The following is a 22833-nucleotide window of genomic DNA, read 5'->3' on the forward strand; positions in this document are numbered from 1 at the left end:
ACTAAGCAGCTATTTAGGCTCCTCTCCAAATTACATTTGCTGTGGGGGGGGGGGGGGGAAGGAAAACAAAATACCTGTAGGGTGTGGTCAGGGTGCCCACTGTACTTGATTCAGAATCAGTATGACCTGCTTGCCATCCTCAGGTCAGCCACACTTTAACCCTGTACTCCCAGGGGTGCACAGATCTCAGCTTCCACCTTGTTGCTGGGGGGTTCCTCCACTGCTCCCTCCTCAGGGTGCCTGCCATGGCTCCCTCCTTGCCCTCGTGGGAACATGGTCGCATGGGTCACATATCAGGAAAGCAAGGACCTAGCCTGTGTGTAGAACCCCAGGCGCTCAGGGCAGCCCTGTAATGGACCATAGTATCAGCCCCAAGGAACCCAGCACTGGCCTGAGGTGTGGGCAGGTGGGGAGGGGGATGCTTCTGGGTGGGACCAGGCAGGTTCAGAGCAGGCCACACAGTGTGGAAGATATAAAGGGCCAATAAAGCCCAGGTTCCCTAACCCATCCAAGTCTCTCTTGCTCTTAGCTCCCTGAGGACCCAATTGCTACTCTGGCCCAGGCTTACCCGAGACTCCAGGACTCACCATTTAATCAGTCTGGCCTTGCAATACAGCTTTTCCAAAGAATTCCTTACCTAATTAATCCTGGCCTATGGGCCCCTAGGCAAAGCCCCTTTTCCTGACATGAAGGTAGCACCCATGGGTGCTTGCAGACTTCAAGGAGCAGGGAGCCTAAGGAATGACACACTGTGAAGTTCACATCAGAGGCAGGAACTAGAGAGAGGGTTTGGGACACGTCAGCAAGGAGTCAGCCTGCGGGGAGGGCTGGGGCTGGATCCGACATCCAAGCAGCCTAGGCGGTGGTTTACGGGTTACCTCCTGCCTCTGGCTGAGGTTCTCCCAAGGCTCCATCGTAAGCACTGATAGCTCACAGTGCACCTTCTAAACCAGTGCTACCTTCTACAAGTCCCTAGATCATCCTCCAAGCTGTATGAATGGACTGAATCCATGTGTGGTGTGTGAGCACGCACGTGGGTAGTGTGTATAAATGTCTAATGTGTACAGTGTTAGTGACATTGGTGTGCAACAGGAGCACACCAGAGGCAGGAGCTGGAGGGAGAGCTTAGAACATGATAGCAGTGAGTCTGACATGTGCCCTTTCCAGAAGCATTCTGGCCCTTGTGCTAGATCTGTGCAAGCCTCTGTTTAGGCCACGTCATTCTGATACTGGGACACCCAGCTCCCACTGAAGAGCTGGCCCTAACCTCGGTCTGCCCACTTCCCTCACACTCCTTACCATCTTAACCCTGGGTCCAGAGGGACACGGGTGGATGAAGAGACATGAGTGCTGGCCCTAGTGGTACCAGTCTTTCCTAGGAAGTCACTGGGCTGGAAACCAGGTCATATGGCCTTGCCCTGAGCTGAGTACAATGCGTCTGAGAGGCAGTCACTAAATTATCACAATTCCAACAAGTTATTTTTAGTCTGACCACAAAATATTTCACCAATAGCTGCTTAGAGATGCCATATATAAAGACAGCTGGAAAGACAAAAATACAAGGTACCATCTGAGTCAAGTCAGTCTAACTGTTGACCATTCCTGGAAAGCACTGAGCTCAATCATCAAAAGTGGTAGCCTGGCCTACAGCTCTCGGGGTCCCTGAGGGCACCCCGATCTACATGGGAGATTTGTCTTTGGCATGAAATCCATGGTATCTTCATGCTGCTATTACCTTCCTTTTCCATGACATATCTCTTTCCTAGTTCTCAGCAGATGATTAAATAGACCTCCAGCCTTGCTATAACCCAGGGAATGGTCTGAGGACTTGAGTCAACCTACAGCTAGCCCCACAGTCTCAGTCCACAAGCTCCCCGGACACCAGTTCCCCACAATGTTTAGTTGTCTGAAAAAGAGCAAGGCAACAGAAAGGGCTTTCTCAGTACTAGGAAAGCAGGTGACTCCACAGTTCAAAATGCATGCATAGGGGCCAATTTTCCTTACTTTGTAAAGACTCTCCCTTGCCTAGCACCAAAATTCACATGCATTTCCCAAATGATTCTAATGATGGACTGTATGGGTCCTGGATGGAACTATGACAGTGAACTTCTCCCACCCGACAAGCCTGAACTTCTCCCAGTGAACAGCTGCCTTCTCCCACCCGACAAGCCTGGGCCCTCCCTGCACTGCCTGTCTACCCTGCAGAGGAGGCTTTCTACCACACAGGCAGCACAGATAGGCCCCAGGTGTGTGGAGACAGGCTAGGCCCCAGTCACCCCTGCAGGTAGGGAAAGGCATAGAAACAAAAAGATATACCTGGAGCAGGTCACTGAGGTCGAGGAGCATGTCTGCAGCTGGAGTTAAGGAGCATTTACACAGAGGCTACCAGGACCACTCATCTAGGGAGCTGAAGCATCACTGTCAAATCTAAACCAGCACCTGGTCAGGGAGGTGAAGGCCACGATGGAACTGAGGCCTCACATCAGGCCTGGCCAGAACCTTTGCTGCTTCAGAAACAGAGGGAGAACTCCTGGAATCTACTTCCAGGATGGGGCATAGGAGGTATGGGGAGCAAGATTTGGGAACCATAAACAGGGCTTTAATTCTTGTACACCTGCCACTTGGTTGTCTGCCACACAGGGTCCTCTGACTCAACACAGCATGGAAACACACATAACACTCAAGCTGCATTTTTTTTTTTTTGGTCGATCATAGGGCTTGAACTCTGGGTCTGGGCGCTGTCCCTCAGCTCTTCAGCTCAAGATGAGCACTCTACCGCTTGAGCTACAGCGCCACTTCCGGCTTTCTAGTGGTTTATTAGAGATAAGAGTCTCACACACTTTCCTGCCCAGACTGGCTTTGAACCACGATCCTTAGATCTCAGCCTCCTGAGTCACTAGGATTGCAGGTGTGAGCCACTGGTGCCCGGCTCAAACTGCATTTTTAAGTGCTTACTGAGTGCTTGCCAGATACCAGGAACATCCTGGGGTAGCAACCAGAGATTCCTTGGAGACAGACACTGGTGCAGCAAGGTGATGAATCCCAGCAGGCACTGCCATGGAAGGGCTGAGGGACTCCCACATGGGACCTGTCCTCACATTCAGCAGATGAGTGAGTCCAAGCTCACATGGGCACTTGACAAGATATGAAACAAGTAAGGGGCAGGGCCCACGCAGCGGTCAGGCTGAAAGCCACACTATTGGCTGGAGGTACAGCCAATGTACACTGAGCATTTAGCAACCCCGAGGCCCTAGGGTACAGATCCACACACACACACACACACACACACACACACACACACACACACACCATTCACATTTAGCAACCCCGAAGCCCTAGGATACACACACACACACCATTCACATTTAGCAACCCCGAAGCCCTAGGATACACACACACACACACACACACACACACACACACACACACACACACACACACACACACACACCATTCACATTTAGCAACCCCGAGGCCCTAGGAGACACACACACACACACACACACACACACACACCATTCACCTGCTACTGGCTTGAGAAGAAACCAAGAAACTCTCCTAGTGCTGAGTCAGAAGTCCAGAGCAGGGGCTGGGAAGGTGGCTCAGTGGTAGAGCGCTTGCCTTGCATGCCTGAGGCCCTGGGTTCGATTCCTCAGCACCACATAAGCAAAAAAGAATAAAGCCGGAAGTGGCGCTGTGGTTCAAGTGGTGGAGCGCTAGCCTTGAGCTGAAGAGCTGAGGGACAGCGCCCAGGCCCAGGGTTCAGGCCCCACGACCGGACCCCCCCAAAAAAAAAAAAAAATTCCAGAGCAGGTGTCTAGGGGAAGTCCTCAGGACCAGACATACCAGATGGAAGAAAGCCCATAACATCCTAACCCTAGAACCATAGCAAAGCACAGGCTTCAAGCCCTTGGCGGTAAGGACATTTATTAACTCTACCTGGCCTCTACTGCATTATGGAGTAATAACAAGACTTAGTAGCAGAGAGAACTGAGAAGAACTGAGCAAAGAAAAGCACAATCAAAATGAAAAGAGGAAGACAGACACTGGTGGGTCATGTCTGTAATCCTAGCTACTCAGGAGGCTAGATCTGAGGATCATAGTTCTGGGCAGGAAAGTCTATGAGACTCTTATCTCCAATTAAAAAGCTAGAAATGGAGCTGTGGCTCAAGTGCTACCCTTGAGAAAGGAAAATGCTTAGGGCCAACGCATTCAGTCCTAGGACTGGCACAGAAAAGAGAAAAAAAATCAGGTAACAGAAAAAGGTACATGCTTCAACTCTATAAATCTGGAAAAGATTGCAAGAAATAGCAACTATTGGCTAGGGCTGAGGAGAGCTGGGGGAGAGGTACAGCAAAAGGGATTTTAGTCAGGCTCTTATTCCACAGGATAATGTAGTGGTTGATACATGTGTCTAGATCTACAATAGACACAACAACACAGTGAAGGCCGTGGACTTGGGGTGAGGATGTGCTGATCAGTCCATTAACCGTGGACGAACACACCAACCAGGTGTAGAGGTGCTCCCTTACAATCCCAGCACTCTCAAGCTTGAGACAGGAGGACTGCAAGTTTGAGCACAACCTGAGCTAGTGAGACCTTCACCTAAAAAAAAATCACACTGATACAAAGCTTGGCAAATAGGGAATCAACGATGGGATATTGTGTATATTTTCCACATAATCTTTTGTAAGCCTAAAACTACTCAAAAAGTAGTCTATTAAAATTATACTGACAATCCCGGTGCTGAAGTATGTGCCTGTAGTTTCAGCACTAGAGAGATGGAGGCTATAGGATCACTTGAGCCCACGAGTTCAAAGACAATCTGGCAAAGACTTTTTTTTTTTGGGGGGGGGTCAGTTGTGGGACTTTTTTAGGGGGGGTGGGAAGTCAGTTGTGGGACATTTTTAGGGGGATGGGGATCAGTTATGGGGTTTTTAGGGGGAGGTCAGTTGTGGGACTTTTTTGGGGTGGGGGTCAGTTGTGAGGCTTTTTTTAGGGTGGGGGACAGTTGTGGGACTCTTTTGGGGGGGCAGAGGGGTCAGTTGTGGGACTTTTTTTAGGGTGAGGAGGTCAGTTGTGGGGCTTGAACACTGGGCCTGGGCCCTGTCTAAACTTTTGTGTTCAAGGTGAGCACTCTACCACTTGAGCCACAGCTCTACTTCTGGTTTTCTGGTGGCTAAATGGAGACAAAAGTCTCACAGCCTTTCCTGCCTAGGCTGGCTTTGAACCGTGATCCTCAGATCTCAGCCTCCTGAGTAGCTAGGAATACAGGAGTGAGCCACCGGCACCTAGCTAAGAGAGGCTTAAAAAAATACAATAAAGGGCATTCACACACAGTGAAGATCAAAGGAAGATACTCTTAGGAGAGGAACATAAAGGTACAATGCCTATGTGCCTTTGTGCATACAAATAGTATTTATCTAAATGAACTCCAGGAACTCAATGGAGGGGGGGGTATTTTATTTTTGTTATTTGTTCGTTTGTCTTTGGGAGGGTAAAAGGAGGCACAGAAATGGAGGAACAAAGGGTAAACAAATGCAGACATTATGCTGAAAATGAACTACACAAATTGTGGGTGGTTATGGGAGGGGAAAACTAGGAGAGTGTAAGGGAAGGGGTCATATTGTCTAAAAACTGACATAAGTAACCTCTCTGTATATCACTTTTTTTCTTTTCTTTTTCCAGTCCCAGGGTTTGAACGCTGGGCCTGGGCTCTGTCCCTGAGCCTGTCTGAGCACAAAGCTAGTGCTCTACCACTTGAGACACAGCACCACTTTCAGCTTTTTTAGATTATTGGAGATAAGAGTCTCATGGACTTTGCTGCCCAGACTGGCTTAAAACTATGATCCTTAGATCTCAGCCTCCTGAGTAGCTACGATTACAAGTGTGAGCCACCAGCACCCGGCTATACATCACTTGTATAACAATAAAAAAATTAATATAATGAGGGCCAAAATATGGGCAGTTTGTGAACAGAAGCCTCAGGGGGAGAAACAGTTGACACATACATGAAAAGAACTTGACCACAGCCATGCTGGCGCCCACCTGTAACCCTAGTACCAAGGAGGCCAAGCCAAGAGCATCACAGACCCTAGGCTAACCTGGACTTCACAGTCAGACTGCCTCAGAAAACTGAAAACAGGGCTGGGAAGGTGGCTCAGTGGTAGAGCGCTTGCCTTGCATCCTCGAGGCCCTGGGTTCGATTCCTCAGCACCACATAAGCAAAAAGAAAAAAGCCGGAAGTGGTGCTGTGGCTCAAGTGGTAGAGCGCTAGCCTTGAGCTGAAGAGCTGAGGTACAGCGCCCAGGCCCAGAGTTCAGGCCCCACTACCGATAATAAAAAAAAAAAAAAAAAAAAAAAAAGCCGGGCACTGGTGGCTCACGCCTGTAATCCTAGCTACTTAGGAGGCTGAGATCTGAGGATCGCGGTTCAAAGCCAGCCCGGGCAGGAGAGACCGTGAGACTCCTATCTCCAATAAACCACCAGAAAACCGGAAGTGGCGCTGTAGCTCAAGTGGTAGAGTGCTCGCCTTGAGCTGAAGAGCTGAGGGACAGCGCCCAAGCCCAGAGTTCAAGCCCCACGACCGACAAAAAAAATAAAAAAATTAAAAATAAAAAAAAATTTAAAAAAAGAAAACTGAAAACAGCAACAAAAATATCTGGGTGTGGGACTAGGGGTGTAGCTCAAGTGGTAGGGCACTTGTCTAGCAAGCACAAGGCCCTGGGTTCAACCCCCAGTGCCGCCAAATGGAAAAATATCTGGGTGTGGTGGCACACATCTGAAATCTCAGCACTTGTACTCAGAAGAGACAAAAGGATCACCAGTTTGAGTTAGGTCTACTCTATAGGGCAAAATCTTGTCTCAGAAACAGCTATGAGGCTGGGCACCGGTGGCTGATGCCTGTAATCCTAGCTACTCAGGAGGCTGAGATCTGAGGATCCCAGTTCAAAGCTAGTCCAGGCAGGAAAGTCTGTGAGACTCTTATCTCCAATAAACACTCAGAAAACCAGAAGTGGTGCTGTGGCTCAAGTGGTAGAGCACTTGCCTTGAGCTGAAGAGCTGAGGGACAGAGCCCAAGCCCAGAGTTCAAGCCCCACAACCAAAAAAAAAAAAAAAAAGCTATGAAAAAAAATTCAGGCTGGGAAGGTGGCTCAGTGGTCGATTGCTTGACTCACATGCATGAAGCCCTGGGTTCCATTTCTCAGCACCACATACACACTAAAAAGCTGGAAGTGGTATTGTGGCTCAAGTGGTAGAGTGCTAGCCTTGAGCTGAAGAGTTGAGGGACAGCTCCTCGGCCCAGAGGTCAGGCCCCACAAAAGGAAAAGAGAGACAGACAGACAGAAAGAAAGAGAGAGAGAGAGAGAGAGAGAGAGAGAGAGAGAGAGAGAGAGAGAGGGAAGGAAGGGAGAAAGGGAGAGATAAAAAGACAAAGAAAGAAAGGAGAGGAAAAAAGAAAGAAAGAAAAAAGAAAGAAAGAAAGAAATGAAGTAAGTTAGGAAGGAAGGAAGGAAGGAAAAGAATTCAACTGTGTTAGCAGTCATAGAAACAAAGAGCTCATAGCAGTACCAACTACTGGTGAAACTACACAGCCATGGCTCACCTACCACCCTGGTGAAGAATTGGTAAGTGACATGAAACAGACACTGGGGAATGGCCAGGAGGTTCCTTAGAAAAAGCAGCACAGGCCGGGCGCCGGTGGCTCACGCCTGTCATCCTAGCTACTCAGGAGCCTGAGATCTGAAGACTGCGGTTCAAAGCCAGCCCGGGCAGGAAAGTACGTGAGACTCTTATCTCCAATAAACCACTAGAAAATCGGAAGTGGCGCTGTGGCTCAAGTGGTAGAGCGTTCGCCTTGAGCTGAAGAGCACAGGGACAGAGCCCAAGCCCAGAGTTCAAGCCCCACGACCAACCAAAAAAAAAAAAGAAAAGAAAAGAAAAAAGAAAAAGCAGCACAGGCTGGGCGCCAGTGGCTCACGCCTGTAATCCTAGCTACTCAGGAGGCTGAGATCTAAGGATCGTGATTCAAAGCCAGCCCGGACAGGAAACTCTGTGAGACTCTTATCTCCAATAAATCACCAAAAAACCACAAGTGGCACTGTGGCTCAAGTGGTAGAGCACTCGCCGTGAGCTGAAGAGCTGAGGGACAGCGCCCAGGCCCAGAGTTCAAGCCCCATGACTGACCAGAAAAAAGAAAAAGCAGCACAAGGACACTCTTGACTAAGCTATGTACTCTTAGGCATTTACCCAAGAAAAAGACTTCACAAGAATGCTCATAAGACCCCCAAAACTGGAAAAGCAGAGGCACCCATCAACAATAGAACTGGTATGCCTGTGTGCACACAGTGATAGTAGTCAGAATGAAAGCAGTATGAACAAAGCATGTCAGTACAGAAATCTTATGGAAAAAGAGTTCAGCTTAGGGGACTCCACTTACAGTGGTTGTTAATGCAGACAGAAGAATAATCACCCCTGTGGGGCCAGGGATCTGAGGCATGTTCAGTGATAGCAATGCTATTCAAAAATGCATACAGGTGCATGCATTTGCTGGAACTCATCAAATGGTACAAATAAGACTTGTGTACACAAAAGACCCATAAATAGCTGGGCACCAGTAGCTCACCCGTGTAATCCTAGCTACTCAGGAGGCTGAGATCTGAGGATCGCAGTTCAAAGCCAGCCCGGGCAGGAAAGTCCATGAGACTCTTATCTCCAATTAACCACCAGAAAACCAGAAGTGGCTCTGTGGCTCAAGTGGTAGAGCACTTGCCTTGAGCTGAAGAGTTCAACAGTGTCCAGGCCTAGAGTTTAAGATCCACAACTGACAAAAAAAAAGTCTCATAAATATCCCTTAATCAAGTCATCCACTTGCTCCACAGGGCTGAGAGAGATGGCAGAGGACTACAACTTGCTCTGAAATAGGCCAAAAATAAAGACAGAGAGCTGGGGAAGAGGGGACAATTGGGACAGAGAACCACAAAGTATTTCATGGAAGACTACCATTTCTTCAATTCTATAGGTGTTTGAAATTTTTCTTAATAAACCAAAAGCACATAAGAGATTTAGAGAAGACTGGAACTTTTTTTTTTCTTTCTGCTTATGTGGTGCTGAGTTCGAATGAACCCAGGGCCTCAGGCATGCAAGGCAAGCACTGTACTGCTGAGCCACCTTCCCAGCCCTGGAACTAAACGTTTAACTAGGTTAATCTGATCCTTTTCCTTGACATGACAAGCCCTGTCCAAGGAAGTTTCCAGTAAGTGCAGCCACATTCCTGGGCACTCAGGGCCTGGGCGCTGTTCCTGAGTGTCCCTTGCTCAAGGATACAACTCTGCCATTTGAGCCATAGCACTACTTCTACTTCCAGCTTTTTCTGTGTATGTGGTACTGAGGAATCAAACCCAGGGCTTCATGCATATAGATGTAGGCGAGCATTCTACCACTAAGCCACATTCCCAACCACTTTTTTTTTTTTCAAAATAAGATTCATAATTGAATTTCTAAATTTATTGGAAATGAAATAACCATTCAAAACTCTACTATACTTTTATATGCTAGTACAGAAGATGCCACTCACATTAGCTCTAACCATCAAGTACTTAGGAGCAAACCTAAGTATGATATTGGAAGATGTTCAACCCACTGAGAAAGAGAAGAATATACACAGAAGGAAAGGACAGTCACCATTTTGAAGAATCAAATTTGTTCAAATTGATGTCACTTTTCCACAAGGCTCTATAAACCCAATATGCTTAAAAACAAAACAAAGCAAAGAGGCCCAAAGCAACCAATTACAAACAGAAAATTGTTTTTAATCTTTTTTTTTTTTTTTGTCGGTCGTGGGACTTGAACTCTGGGCCTGGGCGCTGTCCCTCAGCTCTTCAGCTCAAGGCGAGCGCTCTACCACTTGAGCTACAGCGCCACTTCCAAATTGTTTTTAATCTTATGTCACATATACCAAGACTGTATATGCAACTGTACTGTGTGTGTGCACACACACATGCATACCAGTGCTGGGGCTTGAACTCAGGGCCTAAGCCACAGTCCCTGAGTTTTTGGGGTTTTTTTTGGTCCGATCGTGGGGCCTGAACTCTGGGCCTGGGTGCTGTCCCTCAGCCCTTCAGCTCAAGGCTAGCACTCTACCACTTGAGCCACAGTGACACTTCCAGCTTTTTTTTTTCTGCTTATGTGGTGCTGAAGAATCGAACACAGGGCCTCATGCATGCAAGGCAAGCACTCTACCACTGAGCCACCTTCCCAGCCCTCCCTGAGTTTTTTTGCTCAAGGCTAGCACTCTACCGATTGAGGTAAACCTCCACTTCCAGCTTTTTGGTGGTTAATTGAAGGTAAGAGTCGCAGGACCTTTTCTTTCCAGGCTGGTTTCAAACTACGATCCTCAGATCTCAGCCTGGTAGCTAGGATCATAGGCATGAGCCACCAGTGCCTAGCTCCAGACAATCTTAAAATACAGTTGTAAACGGGTGTTGGTGATTCACACCTATAATCTTGTCTACTCAGGAGGCTGAGATCTAAGGATTGCAGTTCAAAGCTAGCCCAGGCAGGAAAGACTGTGAAACTTACATCTCCCATTAACTGCCAAAAACCCAAAAGTGAAGCTGTGGCTCAAGTGGTAGAGTGCTAGCCTTGAGCCAAAAAGCTCAGGAACAGTACTTTAGTCCCTAAGTTCAAGCACCAGAAGCCTGGTATTACATAAGTTTGAGCAAACAGAACAAGGGCCCAAGTCCTGGCAACAGACATATATTTACAGGGTCCACAAAACAGTGGGATGGGAGAGGCTCTCCAGAAACAGGTACCACCTCAACTGGACACCAGGTGAGAAGGAAAGGGTTTGTTTATTTTCCCCCTGGTCCTGGGGCTTAAACTCAGGGCCTGAGCACTGTCCCTGAGCTTCTTTTGCTAAGAGCTAGTGTTCTACTACTTGAGCCACAGCGCCACTTGCAGCTTTTCCTGTGACTAACTGGAGATAAAGAGTCTCGTGGACTTTCTTGCCTGGGCTAGCTTCAACCTGCGATCCTCAGATCTTAGCCTCTGAGTAGCTAGGATTACAGGCATGAGGCACCAGCACCTGGCTGCAAAGGATTTTTTTTTTTTCATTTCTTTATTGTGATTAAGTGATTACATAAATTTCACAGTATTGCGGGATAGTGATACTTAGCTAAAGTAACAAACACATTCTAACCTTCACAAGGCAAACTGTTATTATTTTGGTCTATGAAACTTATGAACTCTATGAACTTTGACAATACGAAGCTTATGAACTCTATGAACTTTGACAATATAACTATTTCTTCCACGTTGGGTGATATGTACATTTCTTTCCTTTTGCTTAATGTAAGCTGTTCCCTCTTTCTCACTCATTCCCTCCCTCCCATCGCTGCCCTTGTGTTGCTTAGTTCACTTTCATCAATGTCCAATACAGCTGATGGGCCCCTCTGCTATATTTTTTTCACCCATTTTCCTCTGATTCTGTGCCTTCCTCCAAGCTTCCCTCAGATGTACACATGTATATACCATATGTGGGGTCAAGAACATAAGAATCATCTAAAAACAATGGGACAAAGTAAGAAGCGGTCCTTTAATTCTTGAGTCCTGTTGCAAAGATTTCTTAGGACACAAAAACACTACTCACAAAGGAAAGGATGGATAATTAGGTTTAAATGAAATAACGAGTTTCTGCTCAAAAAATGCTACTGATGGGCTAGAAAAGCAGCCAAGAATGCAAGGGTAATTTTCCCAGGACAAACAAAGAACCCTGGGGCATCTGTTTGCCCAGATGATGGACATGATGCTGTATCCAGTTCACTACTGCTGAAATGCTCAGCTCTAAAGGCTGAGTACAGCCAAACTGCTGACCATAAGGTGGGCACAAGTAGGCCTGCTAGTCTGCAGGCCTGGGATCCAATACTGAGTACAGACAGCCCTTTACGTGTTAGTCTTTCGGAGGTATGACAAGGCAACTTCTTTATGTCTGATGATGGCTACTGGACATTTGAGCATCTATCCACTCAAAAAGTTAAAATCTAGCTGGGCATTGGTGGCTCACACCTGTAATCCTAGCTTCTCAGGAGGCTGAGACCTGAGAACCACAGTTCAAAGCCAGCCCAGGAAAAAAAGTCCATAAGACTCTTATCTCCAATTAACTACCTGAAAACTGGGAGTGGCACTATGGCTCAAAGTGATAGAGTGCTAGTCTTGAGCAAGAGCACAGGGATAGTACCTAGGTCCTAAGTTCAAACCCATGACCGACAAAGAAAGAAAGTTTAAATCCACTATCCTTGAAGAAGTGGGCAGTGTTTCTTCCCCAGGCAGGGCGAGCCGGGGAATCTCCTGGCAAGAGGACGATCTATCATAGTCACCAAGCCATAACAGCCTGCCCAGTCCTTGCCAAAAAAAGGCAAACTACAATTAGGTGTTGATATAATCCTAGCTACTTGGAAGACTGAACATGGAAGTGAAGATCTATCCTAGCCCAGGCAGAAAAGTTTGCCAGACTCCTTCTCAAATCATCACTGGCAGTGGCATGCACCTTTCATTCTAAAATACATAGGAGTTGTGAATGAGAGACTCATGGCTCCCGGCACTCTAAGCTGAAAGTCCAGAAGATTCCATCGCAACCCAGAGAAGCTGTACAGGGTAGACTGGCCTGTCATCCAGCAACAATGGGAAACCTAAAATGGATGAGAGTTCAGGTAAGTGCTTGAGCACAAAGAAAGGCCCTAGATAGCTGATCGTTCTTAGCCTTGCCAACCCCTGCCCCACCCGTGGCCCACCTAACAAGAACAGATTTTCTCTAGGGTAAGGTCTGGTGGAACTCAGCTTTTCTAGGAGAGTGATAGAGATTGGAAGGGGTAGAGCCCTAGTACTGTGAATGGTCCTCTTAGGACTGTGTTAGACATACTTTGATGGTAATAATAGGTAGAGAGGAGGGGAAGAAATGAGCTTGTCCTTAATCTTTTTTTTTTTTTGCCAGTCCTGGGGTTTAAACTCAGGGTGTGAGCACTGTCCCAGAGCTTCTTTTGCTAAAGCTAGTGCTCTTACCACTTGAGCCACAGAGCCACTTGGGCCTTTTCTGTTTATGTGGTACTGTGGAACAGAACCTAGGGCAGGCTTCATGCATACTAGGCAAGCACTGTACCACTAAGCCACATTCCCAGCCCACCCTTAATCTTCTGAACAAGGGCTTCCTGGACTGAACTGGGTACAAGAAGAATCCTGAGATGCCTCTCTGGGGCAGGGCCACACGTCCCGTCCTCATCACCACATTGTGACTCACAGCCCAGGACTTTCCATGTCCCACCAACAGAGGTAAGTATCAGAGTGGTTGGGAGTTGGCAAGACAAATGGGAAGGGGGTTGAGGGTGCGCCCCATCTAAAAGGAAGGACTCCCAGAGGACCAGGTATTTTTTTTTTTAATAATTTTATTATTTTTTTTCTGTGTATGTGGTGCTGGGGAATTGAACCCAGGGCCTTATGCATGCTAGGTGAACACTCTACCACTGAGCCACCTTCCCAGCCCAGGACCAGGTATTCTACAAGCAGTGTGAATCAAACATGGAAGGAGATACACATCACACTTCCAGCACACCACAACATCTCATGGTCACATGTCACAGAGACCCCTGGACAGAGCAACTCAGAAAAGCAGAGACTCAAGGGATGAGAGCTCAAACACTACCTCCTACAAGGTAAGAAAATGACATACCCATGAAGAGTGAGAAAAGAAGAACTATTCCAAGCACATAAAGAGTTCTTTGAAGTAAAAAAAAAAAAAAAAACATTTCATGAAAGCAAAAATTTCTCCTCTGTTGGGAAGAAACATCTAGGAACTACCCAAAGCCAACACGGAAGTAAAGGAAGCAAAGTGCTCCCAAGGCCCTTGGTAGGCACGCAGAGCGACTAAAGGAAAGCCCAGGCAGGAATCATGGGATCCAATACAAGCTCAAGGCAGGAAGCAGGGCAAGGAGAGCCCACTCGGGAGAAGATGCCCAGGCCTCAAAGCAGCAGTGTGGGGCCAGGAAGATGGCTCAGTGGTAGAGTGCTTGCCTTGCCCTGGATTCGATTCCGCAGCATTACATACACAGAAAAAGCCGCAAGTGGTGCTGTGGCTTAACCCTGAGCTGAAGAGCTGAAGGACAGCGCCTAGAGTTCAGGCCCCACAACCGACCAAAAAAAAAAAAACAAGCAGCAGTACAGTCCCACATGAAGAGCTCAGGCTCAGAGAGCCCCAACCCTGAACCAAGCACCTGGGAACAAGGAGCTGGGACAACGCTGCATTTTTAGATGTACAAAGGTTGAAGCAGGTCTCTTTCTAAAGAGCTTTCAAAGAAGATGCCCCACAAAATAAGGAAGGTGTGAACCAGGGAGATCAGACCAAACAGCCCATGCATGACAGGCCTGGATAGTGGACAATAGAAGATGAACAGGTTGGAAAGGACCAGAAGAAGTGCTCATGTACCTATAGAGCTCATTACTAGATGCTCAGCAAAGGATATGCTCACATATCCTTATGTGCCTGTCCCCTCAAGAAGGCAAAGGGACAGGACGGGAGGCCAGACACCGTAAGGTATTCCCTCCTTTTATATCACCCAAAGTCACAAGGACATGGAGCCCAGCCTGAGTACACCAAAATCAGCAGCAGTATTTCAACTCCTCAAACCACACAACACCAAAAACAGTGCCCAAGTTCAAGTCAGTCCATGAGGAAGAAGAAAGTCCTGAGCCTGGTATCTAGAGGCCGATACAGGCTGTGGGGAAGGAAGCCCTGCACTCATCAGACCACGTATCTAATATGGTATCTGTTGCTAAGTAAAGCTGCCAAATCCACACAAGGGAACACCAAAGCAAGGATACGCGGTGTGCCTTCTGTGCGGCAGACCAGGTAGAGGCAGGCGGCAACCACGTGCGCCATCTTCCGGCCTCGGGTCAGATGCTTGCTCACAGCCATCTTGAAGAAGTTGAAGGCTGTGTCCAGACAGTGCTGGTTCAGTTGCAGCTGGCTCCCCAGGTGGTGGATGTGGCGTCGCCCTAGGACATAAATGGGTAACTTTATCCAAACATCGCCGCTCAATTGCAGTATTCAATTAAAAGCATAAGAATCAAAGGACTACTATAGTAATTTAAGAATACAAATTTACCTTTGTCTCTTACATTTCTAAATTCACTTTGTGAATGAATTCCATAAAAAAAAAAAAAAACTGTCAGTCGTGGACTTGAACTCTAGATCTGGGCGCTGTCCCTCAGCTCTTTAGCTCAAGTTGAGCACTCTACCACTTGAGCCACAGTGCCACTTCCAGTTTTCTGGTGGTTAACTGGAGATAAGTCTTATGGACTTTCATGCCTAGGCTGGCTTTGAACTGCAATCCTCAAATTTCAGCCTCCTGAATAGCTAGGATTACAGGTGTGAGCCACTGGCTCAATCAATTTTTTTTAATGGCTGCTGAAACGTGGATTGATTGATTGATTGATTGATTCCTTCCTTCCTTCCTTCGTTTCCCTTTTTGATGCTAGTCTTAAGGCTTGAAATCAGGACCTAGTTGTGGTCCTTGAGCTTTTTTGTTCAGGCTAATGCTCTACTACTCTACTACAGCTCCACTTTCTAGCTTTTTATTAGTTATTTGGAGATAAGAGTCTCCTGGAGCCGGGCATCAGTGGCTCACTCCTGTAATCCTAGCTACTCAGGAGGTTGAGATCTGAGGATCCCAGTTCAAAGCCAGCCCAGGCAGAAAAGTCCATGAAACTCTTATCTCCAATAAACCACTCAGAGAACCAGAAGTGGTGCTGTGGTTCAAGTGGTAGAGCGCTTGCTCGCTTGAGCTGAAAAGCTGAGGGATAGCACCCAGGCCCAGAGTTCAAGTCCCATAACCGGCCAAAAAAAAGCCTCATGGACTTTTCTACCTGGGTTGGCTTCGAACAGCAATCCTCAGATCTCAGCCACCTGAGTAGCTAGGATTATGGCATGCACCACTGGCCCCCGGCTGAATCATGGATTTCTTACAGTTTTCACATGCTATGAAATCTTATTCCTCCCATATCATGCTTCAAAACAAATCTGTTAAGTGGCTGAGTGTTCCTTTGTCAGGGACTAATGAAGACTGGGTATCTGGCAGAAATCTGTTTGGGCTGGTTGGCCTGGTGCTATTTTGTGGTTTTCCATCACTGTGATAGAAATGCTCCTTCTCCCAAAGCTATAAGCCTAGGTAGAACTGCTTCCCCACAGCACAGGGGCCAGCCAGGCCAGACCACCCTACCCTCCCAGTTGGGCCCTCTGCCCAGTCTAGCCTTGAACAGCTGTCAGGCTAGCTAACCTCCAAGAGGCAATGGCCTTACCTAAAGAAAGAAACAGCCTAATGAGCCACTCTGTGCACACCTGCAAAGGGAGGGCACAACAAGAAGGATGTACACAATCCCAAGTGAACTTGAAGGTAACAAACCGTTTAGAAACTGCCAGCCAGTCAGATAGCTGGAATGGCCCCGTCTGTGTACATACCCCTTCTTGAAGGAGCAATACCTTCAGTCCAACAGACAGCATTCGGAGAGGGAGAAAGGCACTGTCCCTAGCAAGGCCTCTTGCACTCAGATCAAAATGCAGGGCAGAACCAGCCAGAGCCAGCAGTAGAGGGACTTAGGTGGAGAGCTGCTGACACCAGCAGTATTGGCATTCTGCACAGGCCTCACATCTATATCCACTACATGGGCAGAAAAGCCTTCTCCAGACAGGAGACCCTAGGGTCTAAGAGAAATCTATGACAGGGTCAACATTAGAATGCCAAGAAAGGCAACCATGGACTTTCTAGTACTACCAGAGCTCTTTGGATTCCAGACTCACTCCTGTGGTGCCTAGCAGATCCACGTCACAAAATATTAAGTGTATTAAGTATGGTTTCCTGGTTTCTTTGATAAGGACTTGTGGACTAGCTAGCTACTCACAGACACAAGCCTCACTAACTATAACCACTGCCCAAAGGCAGTAAGTACCACACCTACGGTATGTGGTCTGCCAGGTTGGAGATGAACCACGCAGATAGAGCCCACCTTGCTGTATCCCTGAACACCCTTATGAACACATACTTCAAGAACCTCTAGTCAGGAAGGTGGCTCAGTGGTAGAATGCTTGCCTCACATGTTTGAGGCCCTGGGTTTGATTACTCAGCACCATATAAACAGAAAAAGCCAGAAGTGGTGCTGTGGCTCAAGTAGTAGAGCACTAGCCTTGAGATGAAGAGCTGAGGGACAGCGCCCAGGTCCAAAGTTCAAGCCCAAAACTGACCAAAAAAACTTTTTTGCTTTTTTGATTGGAATTCATTCACAAAGGGAAACAATAAAAACATCACTGTCATGTCAAATTGCTATAAACTTATTGATCCCATACTTATATCCACAGACATCAGGAACAATGTGGGCAATGGTAGGGTCCAGGGACCTCCTCTGGTGATGGTAGTAGAACCTGCAGGATGCCAGGGCACTGATGATGGAAGGGGGCTCAAGAAGCAACTCCTTCAGGAGTTTGACTAGCCACCGGCTTCACAGGAAGCAGGATGTGAAAAAAACAGGAAGTAAGGCTGGGGATGAGATGGGGCAGAAGCTATAGGACCAGAAGCAGTAGATGAGGCCTGGTCTGACCTCACCCTTAGCAGCGCAACCCCAACTCCTGGCCCCACTGCAGGGTCAGCTCTGTCCCTAGTGGGTAATACCGTTTTGCAGTGTCTGTGCTCTTGACTCCTTCCCCAAGTTCACATGGAAGCCACCGCCTAGGGTTGGGGTCTTACCAGCACCTGGAAACAGAAAGACAGATTAGTGGAGCCTGTAGAGAAAACTCAGGTAGCCTTTCACTGCATGCAGTACAAAGCAGAGACCAGCATTCATGCAGGGAAGAGATGCAGGCCATGCAAAGAAGCCCCTTTCCTTGCCTCGCCAACAGATGTGGCTGCAAGCTGGAGCCAAAAGTAGTCCATGTCCACCTATGTGTTCCTAACGTTCAAGTCCCAGCGGAGCACTATCGCTTAGAACCTCCCCATGGTAGGAAGGTGTGCCTGACTGTGTGGATGGTGCTCATATTCCACAACCAGCCATTAAGACATGTTATGCTTGCACAGTGATTTCCTGCTGGACTACAGCACCTGGAGTGAAGGGATCATTCCTGTGAGGCCCTGGAGCCCTTGTCTAACCAGTCGCCAGGGGGTATCATCCACATTTCCACTCACTTGTCCATGACTTGCCCACGAGAGTGATAGCTTACAACTGACAGCAAGCCCAGCATCTGGCTTGCGTGTCACTCTATGAACCTGCCACGGAAGCCTGATCTTCAGGTGGGCACACGTTCAAGTATGAGCCAGAATGAGCCTCCTGTCCTGCAGGCAGTGGCCTTAGGCAACCATCACATTTGTGACAAAATCTAAGCAGAACACTGGGCTTCTTTCTATGGTGAGGGGCACATGCACAAAACCTCAGCCTGATGAGGGAGCTGAGCATGCAGAGCCAGTCACAGGGACACAGTGGAAAGAACTGTAAATGCAGGAGTGACAGAGTCAAAGGAAGTACAGAAGACAGGGCTGAGGACAGCCCTGTGCCAACAGTATAAGGCGCCACCTCTATCAGCGGGGACCTTGTGCCAGGCAGGAGGCAGCCACCACAGGGCAGTCACTACACAGCAGGCACAGTCTCGGGATTATCTGTAGATACAACTGGATGCCAAACAGGTACTAATAAGGCTCTCTAAAAGGCTGGCAAAACTACTCTAAACAAAAAGAATTAAACAATGTTCAAGAGGAAGTGTACTCATAACCTCACTCATGTAACTGTAACCCTCTGTATAGTAGCTTTACAATAAAAAAAAAAAAAAAGAATTAGCCAGGCTCTAGTGGCTCACACCTGTCATCCTAGCTACTCAGGAGGCTGAGATCTGAGGATTACGGTTCAAAGCAAGCCCAGGCAAGAAAGGCATTGAGACTCTTATCTCCAATGAACTACCAGAAAACCGGAAGTGGTGCTGTGGCTCAAGTGGTAGAGCGCTAGCCTAGAGCTGAGGGACAGCGCCCAGGCCCAGAGTTCAAGTCCCAAGACCGACCAAAAAAAGAAAGGAATTAAGCTGGGCATTGGTGGCTCACACCTGTCATCCTAGAGATCAGGAGGCTGAGATCTGAGGATCACAGTTCAAAGCCAGCCTGGGCAGGAAAGTCCATGAGACTCTTATTTCCAATAAACCACTAGAAAATCACAAGGGATGCTGTGGCTCAAATGGTAGAGTGCTCACCTTGAGCTGAAGAGCTGAGGGACACCACCCAGGCCCAGAGTTCAAGCTCCACGACCCACAAAAAAAAAAAAAAAAAATTAAGAGTACCAAAGAAATTTTGAAAAGAACAATGTATGGAGCCAGGTGCCAGTGGTTCATGCCTGTTATCCCAGCTACTCTGAAGGCTGAGATCTGAGGATCACAGTTTGAAGCTAGCCTGGACAGGAAGTCTATGAGACTCTTATCTCCAATTAACCATGAAAAAAGCTGGAAGTGGATGGAGCTATGGCTCAAGTAGTAGAACACCAAGCCTTGAGTACAAAGGCTCAGGGATAACACCCAGGCTCTGTGTTTAAATCCCAGGACTAGCACAGAAAGAAAGAAAGAAAGAAAGAGAGAGAGAGAGAGAGAGAGAGAGAAAGAAAGAAAGAAAGGAAGGAAGGAAGAAAGGAAGGAAAGAAAGGAAGGAAGGAAAGAAGAAAGAAAGGAAGGAAAAAAAAGAAGGAACGACGGAACGAAGGAAGGAACGAAGGAGAGAGAAAGAACGATGTGTGGGCCTCGCTGGGCAGCTCTAGTCATGAGCATGAGGCTGGCCTGCAAGCAGAGCTGAGTAGGGTGCCAGCCTCTCTGGAGCCCACAGCCCTCCTCCATCTGCAGCAGAGTGCTGCGGAGTCCCAGCATCATGGTGGTGTAGTGAGGGAATGAACTCAACCGCTCAGTGGGACCAGGAGCAGAGTTCAAGTGCCGCAACCAGGGAGCTACGCATTATACGCTGCTGTAACAAGTAACACATTTCTAAATCCCACAAGTCCATTGCCTTCAAGGATCTGGGGCAGGGATCAGTGGGACATGGTTTGCGGTGAGGGAGACCAGGAGACTTCTGAAGAAGGGATCAAGTAGAGAGGCCAGTGTCCTGGGGCCACTGCAGGGCCCAGGGAAGACCTGGTCCACCTGGTTCCAACACAAACATGTAACACTGCATCTCCACCCACCTGTCACTGCGTCCCACCCACCTGTCACTGTCACTGCGTCCCACCCACCTGTCACTGTCACTGCGTCCCACCCACCTGTCACTGTCACTGCATCTCCACCCACCTGTCACTGCCACTGCGTCCCACCCACCTGTCACTGTCACTGTCACTGCGTCCCACCCACCTGTCACTGCCACTGCGTCCCACCCACCTGTCACTGCCACTGCGTCCCACCCACCTGTCACTGTCACTGCGTCCCACCCACCTGTCACTGTCACTGCGTCCCACCCACCTGTCACTGCCACTGCATCCCACCTGTCACTGTCACTGCGTCCCACCCACCCGTCACTGCCACTGCGTCCCACCTGTCACTGTCACTGCGTCCCACCCACCTGTCACTGCCACTGCTTCCCACCTGTCACTGTCACTGCGTCCCACCCGTCACTGCCACTGCGTCCCACCTGTCACTGTCACTGCGTCCCACCCGTCACTGCCACTGCGTCCCACCTGTCACTGTCACTGCATCCCACCCGTCACTGCCACTGCTTCCCACCTGTCACTGTCACTGCGTCCCACCCGTCACTGCCACTGCTTCCCACCTGTCACTGTCACTGCGTCCCACCCACCTGTCACTGTCACTGCGTCCCACCTGTCACTGCCACTGCGTCCCACCCACCTGTCACTGCCACTGCGTCCCACCCACCTGTCACTGCCACTGCTTCCCACCTGTCACTGCCACTGTGTCCCACCCACCTGTCACTGCCACTGCTTCCCACCTGTCACTGTCACTGCGTCCCACCCACCTGTCACTGTCACTGCGTCCCACCTGTCACTGTCACTGCGTCCCACCCACCTGTCACTGCCACTGCTTCCCACCTGTCACTGTCACTGCGTCCCACCCACCCGTCACTGCCACTGCGTCCCACCTGTCACTGTCACTGCGTCCCACCTGTCACTGTCACTGCGTCCCACCCACCCGTCACTGCCACTGCTTCCCACCTGTCACTGTCACTGCGTCCCACCCACCTGTCACTGCCACTGCGTCCCACCTGTCACTGCCACTGCGTCCCACCCACCTGTCACTGCCACTGCGTCCCACCCACCTGTCACTGCCACTGCTTCCCACCTGTCACTGCCACTGCGTCCCACCCACCTGTCACTGCCACTGCATCCCACCTGTCACTGCCACTGCGTCCCACCTGTCACTGTCACTGCGTCCCACCCACCTGTCACTGTCACTGTCACTGCGTCCCACCTGTCACTGTCACTGCGTCCCACCCACCTGTCACTGCCACTGCGTCCCACCCACCTGTCACTGCCACTGCATCCCACCTGTCACTGTCACTGCGTCCCACCCACCCGTCACTGCCACTGCGTCCCACCTGTCACTGTCACTGCGTCCCACCCACCTGTCACTGCCACTGCTTCCCACCTGTCACTGTCACTGCGTCCCACCCACCTGTCACTGCCACTGCGTCCCACCTGTCACTGTCACTGCGTCCCACCCACCTGTCACTGTCACTGCGTCCCACCTGTCACTGTCACTGCGTCCCACCCAACCGTCACTGCCACTGCGTCCCACCCACCTGTCACTGCCACTGCGTCCCACCCACCTGTCACTGTCACTGTCACTGCGTCCCACCTGTCACTGTCACTGCGTCCCACCCACCTGTCACTGCCACTGCTTCCCACCTGTCACTGTCACTGCGTCCCACCCACCTGTCACTGCCACTGCGTCCCACCTGTCACTGTCACTGCGTCCCACCCACCTGTCACTGCCACTGCATCCTACCTGTCACTGTCACTGCGTCCCACCCACCCGTCACTGCCACTGCGTCCCACCTGTCACTGTCACTGCGTCCCACCCACCTGTCACTGCCACTGCTTCCCACCTGTCACTGTCACTGCGTCCCACCCACCTGTCACTGTCACTGCGTCCCACCTGTCACTGTCACTGCGTCCCACCTGTCACTGTCACTGCGTCCCACCCACCCGTCACTGCCACTGCTTCCCACCTGTCACTGTCACTGCGTCCCACCCACCCGTCACTGCCACTGCGTCCCACCTGTCACTGTCACTGCGTCCCACCCACCCGTCACTGCCACTGCGTCCCACCTGTCACTGTCACTGCGTCCCACCCACCCGTCACTGCCACTGCGTCCCACCTGTCACTGTCACTGCGTCCCACCCACCCGTCACTGCCACTGCTTCCCACCTGTCACTGTCACTGCGTCCCACCCACCTGTCACTGCCACTGCGTCCCACCTGTCACTGCCACTGCGTCCCACCCACCTGTCACTGCCACTGCTTCCCACCTGTCACTGTCACTGCGTCCCACCTGTCACTGCCACTGCGTCCCACCTGTCACTGCCACTGCGTCCCACCCACCTGTCACTGCCACTGCGTCCCACCTGTCACTGCCACTGCGTCCCACCTGTCACTGCCACTGCGTCCCACCCACCTGTCACTGTCACTGCATCCCACCTGTCACTGCCACTGCGTCCCACCTGTCACTGTCACTGCGTCCCACCCACCTGTCACTGCCACTGCGTCCCACCCACCTGTCACTGCCACTGCGTCCCACCCACCTGTCACTGTCACTGTCACTGCGTC

The 22833-nt window shown here is 49.6% G+C and overlaps 1 protein-coding gene across 3 annotated transcripts in view; it reads right to left on the reverse strand.

The window, feature by feature from the left end:
- Brf1 (BRF1 RNA polymerase III transcription initiation factor subunit) overlaps positions 1–22833 on the reverse strand; it is a 72184-nt gene that overhangs the window by 35423 nt on the left and 13928 nt on the right. For all 3 annotated transcript variants that reach the window (XM_042669143.1, XM_042669141.1, XM_042669140.1), the window contains exons 2-4: positions 17712–17792; positions 14872–15045; positions 2317–2348 (exon numbers count right to left, since the gene is read on the reverse strand). In XM_042669143.1, coding sequence (XP_042525077.1) covers positions 2317–2348; positions 14872–15045; positions 17712–17792 — 287 coding nt within the window. The remainder of the gene's footprint in view (positions 1–2316; positions 2349–14871; positions 15046–17711; positions 17793–22833) is intronic.

Source organism: Dipodomys spectabilis, unplaced genomic scaffold (assembly GCF_019054845.1).
Source record: "Dipodomys spectabilis isolate Male_0828 unplaced genomic scaffold, ASM1905484v1 ptg000486l, whole genome shotgun sequence".
Lineage (NCBI taxonomy): Eukaryota > Metazoa > Chordata > Mammalia > Rodentia > Heteromyidae > Dipodomys > Dipodomys spectabilis.